Here is a 12,794-nt window from a genome sequence, read left to right on the forward strand (position 1 = left end):
GACTTAGCTTAACTGTTGCATACTGTACCTTTACAGGAAAAGGACAATAGGCATAAAAAAATATATATATTTTTAATGAAAAACAGACATTCTAGTCAACAAATCCTTCATCATGTGATGCGTCATCATTGGTGTTATCAGGATCTGTAGAGGGCTCGGGTAAGGGCGGTGACGGCAAGGAAATGGAAGGACTTGTAGGGGGTAGGGGTCATGGGTGTAGCTTTCGAGAAGAATCCTGTTAGTGTGGTCTGCTTTGTAATTTTCTTTTTTTCTTCATAAATTTTACGATAGCATCGTAAAAGTTAATTCATTTGCCGTTCCACTTTTGTGAACCTTTCAACATTTGGATCCATACCCTCTGGTTGTAACATATACGCATTCACTTTTGAGAACACACAAGCTAACCCCTTTACTGTGAACTTCTTCTGTACATCTTCCATTCTTTCCTCTTCTCCTTCTTCCTCCTCTTCCAGGTGCTGCTGCGCTTCCAACTCTATTAGATCTTTGTTAGATAGCTCTCCCTCTACATATTCCACTAATTATTCAATTTCTTCCACTTCAAGATCTAAATTAAGCTTGTTAGCAAGTTGCACAGTTGTTTGATTTAGGTTATCGACATGTTCCTCTATGTCAAACACTTCAACATTATTCACAAGACTCTTTAGGCATTTTTTCCATATGCCTTGCACACAATTTTCTGTCGCATACAATCCAAGTGAATTCTATGTTCTTTATGCACTGTCAAATGTTGAATGATTTCCAAAAATCACAAAGGGTTACATCATCATTTTCTGTTGCCGAGACAATTTTGGAAAAAGTTGTATGCAAATAGTATGCTTTGAACGTAGCTATAGCCCCCTGGTCCATTGGCTGTAAGATAGCAGTGGTGTTTTTAGGCAGATACACTACCTTTACATCTGGGTTAACATCATCAAGATGCTGGGAGTGTCCTGGGCAATCATCAAGCCGGAGCATAATTTTAAAGGGAACACCCTTGTCCAGACAATAGCGCTTGACCGGGGGTATGAAGCAGTTGGTAAACCAATCCTCAAATAAAGCTTGTGTCATCCATGCCTTGTTATTTGCATGATAGTATACGGGCAGCATATGCTTATTGACCTGCTTGAATGCACGTGGGTTCTGGGAGCGATAGATGAGCAAAGGCTTTAACTTAAACCCAGCGACATTTCCACCCAGCAATAACGTGACCCTGTCCTTAAAAGCCTTGAACCGGGCATTGTGTTAGCTTCTTTGTGTATGTAGGACCTTTCGGGCATTTTCTTCCAATAAAGTCCTGTTTCATTCACAGTGAAGATTTATTTCGGACGGTAGCCGCCCATCTTGATGATTTCATCAAATTGGTCGACAACTTTTTCAGCTGCTTCTACGTCAGCACTTGCTGTCTAACCACTGATACCGCGATTATGCAGGTTGAATCTCCGACTAAAACGTTGAAACCATCCATGGCTTGCTGTAAATGTTTCCGCTGATTCATCCTCCTCACGTGTCTTCAGAGTTTTAAAGATACTGCGTGCTTTGGCTTGAATAATTGAAAGGCTCAGTGGCTTTTTTTTTGCATATGGTCATCAAACCAGATCGCCAGTAAGTTTTCATTTCATGAATGAGGCCTTTCCGCTGCCTAGTTATTATGGCTTTAAATCCTGTTGATGCTTTCACTGCCTCTTTCACTTTATCTTTATCCTTCAAGATTGTTGAAATGGTTGAATGTGCCAGCTCTAAGTCACCTGCTATTTCTCTTTAACTTTCTTTCCAGCTTCATGATCTTCATTTTCATGTCCAGATCAATAGCCTTCCTTTTCATTGCGCTCCTTTTCTCTGACTTCTCCTTCTTTGACACCACTCGTATCTCTCATCTATCTGAGGCTGAGACGCCATGCACGCTGTCTGTCGCTAAAAAGTCAGCGCCGTTCGTAAGTTAGAGGCAGACGGTAACGCGCGGGTGTGGTCGTAAGTGCGAACGGTCGGTAAACGGGTAGGTCGTTAAGTGAGGAATGTCTGTATACACATTTTCTTTTATCTGTTTGCATAATGACGATTTAGATACAAATTCTCTAATGGTGGAACCATGAGTCCTCCTCCGGAGGTGGCCCCAGATCTGCTTCCCACTGGAGTTCAGATGTAGGGACAGAGGTTGTTTAGAGGATGGGATGTTATAATGGACAGCGATCACCCCTTTCGTTAAGGGCCTGTGGTAACAGGGATTCAAGGAAAGTTTAGTTAAAGAGTTGCAGGGTGAGCTAGAGAGGTGACAGTGTGTCAACAGGAGATATGTAAAGCTGGGTACATACTATACTATCCATTGTATGATATTTTGTTCCGTCACGGATGGGAACGATGTATCGTACGTATTGTGCAGTGTGTACGCCCGATTTACTGTTTACAATGTTCATTCATCACATAGTCCCATCTGTTGTTCTGCACAGCAGATGGGACGATGCAATGAACAATGCCATGCTGCTACATGCAGCATGTACAATATATTGTGCTGCCGTACACCAGATTGTACAATGTATCATTACATTGTGTCGTTCAGTCACACACCGTGTGTACTCCGCTTTACCTATGAATATGCACAATTATTCTTTGCACTGAAACATTGTCTGCTCCAAATCAGACAAGAGATATAACTAGACTTGGACTACTTTTATAAATAGTCATTTAAATGCTATGGTCTTACAAATAATAACACCCTTTCTAGATTAATTCTCGAGAAAAAAATTATCTGTTATCATTTGCAAAGAAAAAATGTTCTCTGTAATTTCACATATTACCTAGATAATATTAGATACAGTATTTTGACAGTGTCCCTGTCAAACTAAAATAGATGAGCAGTGGGGATCAGTAGAAATTACAGATTCATTCAGTTATATGCATTATCTTTAACACAATTGCACTATTGCTTTAAATACTTTGGAAAACCCCTAAAATGAACAGTGATCACACTTAAATCACACAGAAACTTCCCTGTTTTAATTAACAAATATCACAATGTGATGTCATTCTACTAAAAAACATGAAGATTTAGTGCATTAGTAACTCTAATGTTATAGCTAAACAGGGCACCTAAATGTTATAATACTTTACGCTAACACAAGGCAGGTGTTTGGTTTCTACAGTGTGTGTGTGTGTGTGTTTGTGTGTGTGTATATAATTCCTTTAATTAGTCTTTAAGTTTGCACATATTCACCATACTCCTATGATTCAGTGTGTGGCTGCTGAATGCTGAAAACATCATTAAATGTGTGCAGTGTCTGTAGCCACTTTCTGTATATTACAGTAATTCTGTGTATAGAACAAGTATCCTGTGGCTCTCTGATCCAAAGCTGGTGTAATTCACATAGTTTGAATCTGGTAACATTCTTGCAATGCCATTGTATTTTATTAAAATTAAATTTGTTATTGTAGTATGAGCTTACGTAAGGCAATTCTTCCTTGTTACCATTTGCAGCTACTATACTTTATACCCTATTGATGATGCACATTTAAAACGGTCTTTAGCAGGGCCTCTTTGTGTCTGGAAAACAAGTCTGACCGTCCTGGTATATAAATGGCTGTTTAAAAGTGATAACCGGTCAGATTGGGGTGTGATCCTGCATACCAATAGGAAGCCATTAGCTCTCTGCTCGCAGCTTTCCATTGGTGTTTGTGTCCCACTGGATCACTAGGCAATACTGTTTCAGGGTGCAGTTTCCTTTTTCTTCAAAGTGGAAGATACTCAGTTAAATATTTAAGCAGGGATACAGGGAGTGCTCCTTTATTCTCTTTGCGTGTAGACACTGTAGAAAAGACTTCAGCACAGAAGTGTAAATAATTTGTGTTATAAGATACAGAAATCATGGTACAAAAATACATTTTACAGACAGCATTTCTTGTCTAGGATGGGACTGTTTGAGAAAACGAAGCATTTATTTAATGTACTATATGCTTATTACAGCCTTTATTATACGTTATAGGTCCTGTCATACTCTGTTGCCTGTGTCACTGTATCAGCCTTCAGTGCAGGCATTCTTGGTGCTGATGAAGCTGAAGAACATATGAATAAACTGAGAATATTGACTGAACAAAACCAGCAGGTTAGCATACATGCTGTTTGTTTTTTTGTTATTGTGTACCAGTGTCGTAGTTCTGAAGGTTGGGAACGATATCCCAGTGGTGATCATCCCGACGGTCAAAATCCTGACAGATTTTCGTGAGTCTTCTAACCCTTACCCTAACCCATCCCTACTGAAGCCTAACCCTAACCGTCTTCTTCAGCAGCCTAACCCTAACCGTCCCCTACCACAGCCTAATCCTAATACTTAACGTTGGGATTCGTCAGTATTTTGACCCATCGGGATTCTGCTGCTGGTATTGTGACCGTCAAGATCCTGACTACATCCCAATTATGTTTATTATCATTATGGGCCCGATGGTACCTGTAGTTCCACAGCAAAAGCAATATTAAAATAAACACAGGACACACACAACCGTGCACAGTATAAGTTTATTAAACATACATGTACATATACTCACCTATGTATCTTTGTAGCCATCTTTCCCTTCTCCAGTAGAATATCCATACCCACCATCTCTTATGCGAAGTTCGGCTCCTCTTCAGTCCAAAGTAGGCATCCAGGTACTTGGGAAATAAAAAAAGATCAGCGCGGACCCAAGTACTTAAGTACCGTTCTATAAGAACGGTACTTCCCGAATGAGAGCTTAGCGTCGGGATTTCACCATGGCTATCTGCCCGAAATTGTGCTACTATATGGCTCTGCATTACTGTGAACACTGTAGGCAATACAGTGCACCAGTACATGCTACAGTTGTGACCTGAGATCAGTGTGTTCACATACAGTCTATATAGGACTGTCACCTTTTCTTGCCCTCCTGTGCTGAATCTTTGTTTATCTCCTGATAATATGGGGAAGTCTAGGCAGGCTACCGCTGCTAAGCTGGAAAAATATGCACGCTTCTCTGCCCCACAGCCGACCCCTGGCGGTGCTGCCCAAGGCACCTCTTCATCCCCTGCTTCTACATCTTCTGGCTCTGAGCAGATTTCTACACCTGTAGTTACCCTAAAGTAGATTTTAGAAGCTGTCACCTTTTCCGAAAAGCGTCTGTCTGATAAAATGGAGAGGGTAAAAGTGGATCTTTCGTTATTACGCCAAGATCTTCAAAGAGTTTGGGAACGGGTTTTGGAGGCTGAGACATGCATGTCCACACTGGAGGACTCTCTCTCTCCTTGAAAAGAACAGGTCACCACCTTGGCGATTCAGATGACTGCCATGCACGATAACATTTTGTATATGGAAGGCCGCCTGAGGCGGAACAACGTGCGCTTTATTGGTCTTCCTGAAAAAGAAGGTGGTTCTGCTTCAGAGGATTTTCTGGTGAAATTGCTGGTTGATACATTTGGCCATTAATCTTTTACTCCTCAACTTGCTGTGGAAAGAGCACATTTCATACCTACCAGGCCTCTCCCGCTGGGCGCTCCACCGCGTACTTTCATCACAAAGTTTCTACATTACACTGTGCTTTGACTGGCCCGCACCACGGGTCCACTGGGGCAAAATGGAGTCCGTATCTTTGTCTTCCATGATTTTGCGATGGATGTCCAGAAGGACAGGGCCCAGTTTCTTCCTATAAAACGGCGTCTTCGTGATTTGAACTTGCCATATGCTATGTTGTTCCCATCCAAACTTCGTGTGGTTGTTAATGGTGAAACCAAGGTTTTTGTGACCCCAAGAGAAGCATCGGCATGGTTAGATCAATATGCACCAAGAAGGCAGCTCGCTCAGGACTGATCCTCTGACTCTCCTTTGGAATATTATTGTATCTTTGGATGGTGGAGCTGGATTACGGGTTTTGCTGTCTTCTTGAATAGGAAGCTCAAGCATTTCTCTATTGCCTCTGAGTGATTTGCATAACACGTATTGCATCACCAACATTTTTTGTTGTATATTATGTTTGTCAGGTTTTTCTATTTCAGGGGCTCTCATTGCAATGGTGGTTATTACAATTCATTGCCTCTTAATTATTTTTTTTGTGTCTCTATTTTGGTAGGTTTATGTTTAGTTCTATAAGGTTTATAGGGATTAAGGTGTATTCTAAGTTTTTATATACTTTTTTGTTTGTTTAGGGTTATTAGTATGTGTTGGTTGGGGGAGGTATACAGGATGTGGAAATTTGTTTGGGTTTCTCACACCTTTTTGTTTTTCATGTGTTTTTTTTTATTTTTTATGTTGTACTGCAAAGTTTGAAGATCATTCAGCTATTGGGTACTTTAAAACTGCACCAGTTTTTCCAGAAATCCGTTTTCTCTTCCTATCAGCTACAACAGCGTTCTGGGACTTTACATTTCAGTATTCTAGGTATTTTTCTATATTTTTCATGTGGGGACTTTTTACTACATATGTTTTTTCTCAAAAGGCTGAGGCCTTGCCCGATTGATGTTTTGAAATATTTTGTTTTGTTTCACTGCTGATGCTTTTTTATGTATGTTGTTTTGTCCATTTGATGCATAGTCAATGCTATGGTATTGTTTATACTTGTACCTGTATATCCTGATTTGTTATGAGTTTGTATTTTAATATATTTTAAGGTGTTGGTGTAATTATATATTTCCTTCTGGCCAGAGAGTTGGCCATGTTTAAGGTAATTAGATTGTTGCCCCTGTCAATAATGTGGTTTTATTAACGTTTATCTTAATGGGGGTTCTTCTAGGTAGTTTATTGTAGTTGGGGGGGGGGGGAGTGTTAAGGTATCTAGGTATGCCTAGGTTGGGGTTAGGTTATACAGGGTGGGGGGTTGAGGGGACGGTTGGTTTTAAGGGGTTTTTTGTTTAGTTTTGTTAGATTGGTAGATGTGGTCAGTTTTTAATTTGTTATATATATATACAGTGTATATATGTGTGTGTATGTGTGTGTGTATATATATATAGATATATATATTATCACTATATTTGTTTTGGTATGTATATATATATATATATATATATTCTATTATATTTAGTATATATATATTCTATTATATTTAGTAACTATGTGAATGAGGTAATTGTGTCATTTTCCTTGTGCTATGTACTGTGTGTTTTTTCCTTCTTTCTTTTTGTACAAGTACCTGAATGGCGCCTTCGGGTGCTTGTCAAGCTTTATTGATATGATTTGCAGTCATATGTATATCCTGATCTGTATATTCTGCTCTTATATTACGCTCTGCCACATATTTTTATGAATACCATGTTTATCTACATGTCTGCCACATTTATTTATTTTATTTACATATATGGGGTTTATTGTATTTTCATAAAACTCAATAAAAACAACTCAATTTAAAAAAAAAAAAAATGTTCTCTACCAAACTACCCCCACCTCTACCCCAACCTGGCTTTGCCAATATTTATCCTAAAGAGACTACTGATATAGTATTTCCCAGAATAATTGCATAATAATGATTATCCTGGTTTTACAGTGCAAACTTTACTATGCAGACCCCAGATTTGCAGTGGCTTTATAGTGCAGACCCCATAATCTCTGTTGGTGACAAAATGCAGGCCCAGATCTCTGGAGAAACACAAATCTATTATATTGTGTGGTCCCACTCTTTCTGCACGCTGATAAAGAAGTTGGCTGTCAAGACAAACCCAGTAAACGGTTTGCAACTCCCATGTTGTTCAATAGTGGGAGGCATTTTGACACTGGTGGATTAACCTGCCAGCAAGAGCTGACTACTAGGTACGACAAGAGCCTTTGGTGGCTGCACCCAGCAGCTGAGTAGCAAAAGATACTCAATGGTGAGCAACCCCTTACTGCCCCTCACACACTAATAACTGTGCTGCTGCATTGATAGTTTAATTGTACCTGAGTAGCAATATCTGTATTATTATTAAATTAAGTAACTTAGGCATTCTGGTCATCCTTAGGATTAATAATGCGGTGGACAGGGTTGCACTTTTGTGTGTCCACATATTTTATGATTGGCAGCCACCAGCTCTGTTTTTGCCTATCATACGGACAATAAATAATTTGATTTGGTACTGGACCACCAACCTGTGGCACCTCTGCAACTTCCCCATGGTACCCCGGGGTGCCACAGTGTCCAGTTTGTGAACCACTGATCTAAGGTAAGATTGTTGGGCAAATAATTCCAAATCTTACTGGACCTAATTTAAACGTTTCCTTCAAAATAAATCCAACATTGTTGTTGGGGTGGATGTTATGTCACAAACATGCAGCTTTTGTATTGCTTTATACAGTGTATGTAAGCGTTCCATCTACCGATCTTAATATCTTGTCTTTGCATTTTAATCTGCTGCAGACTCCAGGTTTAGCTCTAGCCCTAGGAAGTATTGTCCATGGCTTGTCTGTGTGTGGTCACGGAAAAGCAGAAGACCTGAACAACCGATTGCTTCCTGCTTGGATAAAAATCCTCCTGGCAGAGGTAAGTGATCATTCAGTTTATTGTAATTTGAAACCATCAAAGGGAAATAGTTGTTTATGTAGAAATATGGCTGCATTTCAGGGTTGTCCTACCATGCAAAGACTAGCTGCCCTCAATGGACTTGTTTCACTGGTTGGATCTGAATCAACTCTCATACAAGTAAGTGAAGCTCAATTAGAGAATGGGACATCATTAATACAACAGAGGAAAAAATAATAAATTTTAGTTCACCATTCCACCACAATTTATGTACGGATATGGATGTAAACAATATGATGAATTTCTCTGACTTCATAAAACCTGTAATCCTAAATCTACAAGGCTACATCTTATACAGCATTAAGAGGCAAAAGACACACAGAATCTACTCTGTTAAGATTAAGTTATAGGTCTATATAGAAGAAAGATGGATTTATAAAAGTGGACCATGTTCTGTGTTATGATCACAGATATTAACCATTATCTTCAGCCCAGAATGCAGTTGAAACTCTTCACAGTTCAAAGTGAATACCGTTTACATTTAATTATGCATTTAACTTTTTATTAGGCAGGTGGTTGAACTTAGCTTGAAGTATCTGATGAAGTAGTTTAAGTATTTTGAAAATAGCCAGCATCCTTATGTTGGCGCCATGTACAGTGCTTGCAAAGTCAGGCTATGTTTTGTGATAGAGGCTCTGCGATGCAGGATTTGTAGTGAACACTACATTCCTTCAAGTTGATGATCATTGTTTATCTCATTGCAGCTGAAATCTGAAGCTATCCAGTCATCCATATTCCAAAGCAAACTTAATGAAGTAATTAAAACAATTACTCAGGTATGGCAAAGAACCCTTGTTGATGGTTTGCTCGCAATCAAAAAACTGAGAGCGACATTCTGACACCTTCCTGTCCTATGTCTTGTGAGCAGATTCCGTTAGCCGAGAGGTTCCATTGGAACCTTGCATGCTAATACTACGAGAGAAAAATACAAAGGAACATAAACGTCTGCACACAAAAATATTATAGAAAAACCCTTCAATAATTTGATAGATATGGGGTGCTGCCAAGAGACAGATACAGGTATATATTCAAAAACCCCAAAGAAGGGGAAGAGAGAAGATTGTCTATGATATGGCGCACAAAGATATTTGCAAAAAATAATAAAAATCAATCTTTATTGGATATACGTTAAAATGCCCCAAAATGGGACATGCTAATACTACGTAGGTTATCTGGGCAGGAAAACTTGTCTTGTGGTTGATTGTGTCCAATAGAGGTGACAGCCTGTTAATTTCTGTAGCCGCTGTCGTCAACATACTTAACTGAATCTACCCCTTGTTTGTGGAATAGTCACATAAAGACTACAATTGAATGTGTAACTAAGTTTCATGGGAAACACAGTATTATTTACATAACCAGAAGGAATTTTATGGTAGCATAAGACATTGGTGTGCATATAAAGTAGTTCTAGGACTCCAGAACATCTGGAATATAACGCAGACTCTGCTGTGTTAGTGTTCCACCTGTCATTAATACAAAGCGTAATGTATTAGCTTGAACATGCTTTCTTTTCATGCAGATCATCAACTTTTCTGGGGTCATTGGTCTACAAACGAATGCAGCCTGGATCCTCGGACACCTTCACCTGTCCAGTCTTTCTTCATCTCAGAGCAGAACTTCTGGTAAGAAAATAGTTGGTGGTTTTGTCACAAACTGACATAATTTGGAAAAGTTAACTGAAGTTTATTTTACACACAGACTTTTCTGAGAAATTATTACTTGTTCTTTATTGTTAACATATTATGCAAAACTGTATTACGAGACAAGTATTATTATTATTCGTTAATTATATGGTACAACAATATTACTTAGCACTTTACATGTTTATTCATTCACCTCAATCCTTTCTTTAGTGGTGCTTTTCAAATTCAGACAACACACTCACAAGTGCTGGGTTTCGTTGCTTTTATTATTCAGAAAGCATTAAAACTACATATGTGTCTTTGGCCTATGGGAAGAAACTAGTATACCCACATAGTAGAGCATACAAACTACATGCAGATGGCACTCTGAGTCATAATAATCCCATGACCTACGTACTGCAATGCAGCAATGGTAGCCACTGAGCCATCATGCTGCCCAAGTACATTAATGTTTTGCATAAGTGAGCCTATTCATTTTATGATTACAGTTCCCGCAGATTTTAGCTACCTGCCTGAAAGAAGTTTAATACGAAATGTTGTGGATTTCCTCATTGCAGCCGGAAAGAAAGGTACTGTTTGCTCTGTAATATATTTTAGAAGAATTGTTTATATAAACTGAGTAAAGGAAATTGTGTATGTTATTTTAAATAAATCATCAGCATCATCATTGATGAAACAACAATAGCAGTGTGTCTGCTTGCACTGAGTGTTACGAGTGAAAAATATATCTTACTAACTAAAATAGAATTCAGAAGTTACTATTGTCATTTTCATTTTCTTTATAGGGGGACTGAGGTGGATGGGTGTTTTTTCATTTGTATATATGCTGATTCAATTATTTTTGGGGTAAATTGTTCATTGAGGTTGGGGTGGATTCTTTTTAATTTTTCTAATTTGGAAATTAGGCGATAGGTTTAACCTCTAATTAGGGTTATGTCCCATTTACTTAATTTCCTACAACAACATCATAAAGAATAACAATTGACAGGTGGTACAAGAAAAATTATGAAAACTCAAGGTGTACGAGCACTTAAAATAGTTATAAACCACTGGTCTAAACTTTTACAAGATTTACTAGCATCATTTCATATAAATGCAGAGCGCACAGGTTTCTAATTGTACATTTAGTAGAAGAAAAGATGTTAAATGGTATTTATATAAAATAAATACATTGGGCTTATTTATTAATATGCAATACTTCTGTATAAAACGAATAATGTTAGGCACGTAGTGAAGCGTAAGTACAATCATACTCTGCCATGTGCACAAATGGGCCAATGTTTTAGTATGGCATTATTCCACAATATCACCTAATCCTCTATCACAGGTCCTGAAGCACTCCCTCCAGCCCTGGTCAAGGTGTGTGTGGCTTCCATTGCTGCAGCTGCTGATGGACATCAGTACCCTCCTGTTAACTGGGCATCCATACTTGCTCCTCTTATGAGACTCAACTTTGGTAAATCATTTACATGAGATCCTACACTCTTTTGTTCTGGATTGTGAAATCATAATACCAGTTTAGTGGTAAGCTATATTGAGCTGTGTCATACTAAAGGGGCCTATCCATTAGCAGATCTTTCTGAAAGACAAAAGATTTATCTCTTGAAAATTCCTGGGGCTGCTGTGACAGATATCTGTCATGTACATGACAGATTTTTACGAACAACGAACGATATTGTATGATAGCATTCTGGGAGTGGATTTTTTTTTTGTTTCTATTCATTTTCATTAAAAAATTGTTCGTCGTGACAGATATTTCTAATATCTGTCAACGATAAACAATAATTGACCAACATGTTGGAGAGACAAAAGACCCAATTTGTCGGCCGCGGGAGTGCGCATTTTTATCGTTCAGAGCCTATCCATTAGCAGATAAATTGAACGACTGAACGATAAATCGTTCATTGTTCAAATTTATCTGCTAATGGATAGGCCCCTTAAAGCTGGCCATAGACTGCAAGATTGTGCAGAAAATCTGACGAAATAAATGGAGCGATGGTCTGTTATTCACCATGCTCCCATACAATGCACAATATATGGGTACAATCGGACATGTTTGATAATCAAATGAAATTCCAACCGGTTTTCAGCCATATTCATGCTGTAAACGATTATTGTTCATGTCCATACAGTGAACGATAATGTCGAAATGGTTGTTTCATTGTCTGAATGGTTAATAACATGCTAATATTTCAGCCTATTGCACCAATTATAGTCACAGACGACATTTCAGAAGCCAATATTGTACAAAGTATGTGTACCGATTAATAAGTGCATCTGAGCTGTGACTTCTAGTACAGGGAATTGCAATCTCTGCTTCTTACTTTTTGCCATGAGCCAAATGCTTTCTTTACCACATAAGTACTGTAGTAGTGTTTTGTAATTATACCCCAGTGTAATTATTTGATACAGTTAAGTTAGTTTCTATATTGGCTGTTTGATAGGCAAAGATGTTAATGTGTTTAGTACTTCTAGTCTCATATTGTACCTGTATCGTGGTTGTTTGCTTAAAAAAAAAAAAACCCCTTCATTTTATTTTTGTGCAGGTGAAGAAGTACAAATGCTTTGTGTTCAAATAGCAGCGACTCAGGCACAGACCTCCCAGAATGCAGCAGTGCTACTTGGAATGTGGATGATTCCACCCTTAGTTTACAGCCTTACTGTAAGTTA

The 12,794-nt window shown here is 38.5% G+C and overlaps 1 protein-coding gene across 4 annotated transcripts in view; it reads left to right on the forward strand.

The window, feature by feature from the left end:
- The window catches only part of FOCAD (focadhesin), a 311,722-nt gene that overhangs the window by 270,849 nt on the left and 28,079 nt on the right, over positions 1-12,794 (forward strand). For all 4 annotated transcript variants that reach the window (XM_088472585.1, XM_088472586.1, XM_088472587.1 and 1 more), the window contains 8 exons: positions 3,975-4,094; positions 8,320-8,442; positions 8,524-8,601; positions 9,186-9,257; positions 10,001-10,103; positions 10,613-10,693; positions 11,452-11,580; positions 12,671-12,786. In XM_088472585.1, coding sequence (XP_088328711.1) covers positions 3,975-4,094; positions 8,320-8,442; positions 8,524-8,601; positions 9,186-9,257; positions 10,001-10,103; positions 10,613-10,693; positions 11,452-11,580; positions 12,671-12,786 — 822 coding nt within the window. The remainder of the gene's footprint in view (positions 1-3,974; positions 4,095-8,319; positions 8,443-8,523; positions 8,602-9,185; positions 9,258-10,000; positions 10,104-10,612; positions 10,694-11,451; positions 11,581-12,670; positions 12,787-12,794) is intronic.

Source organism: Taudactylus pleione, unplaced genomic scaffold (genome assembly GCF_031769625.1).
Source record: "Taudactylus pleione unplaced genomic scaffold, aTauple2 ptg000127l, whole genome shotgun sequence".
NCBI lineage: Eukaryota > Metazoa > Chordata > Amphibia > Anura > Myobatrachidae > Taudactylus > Taudactylus pleione.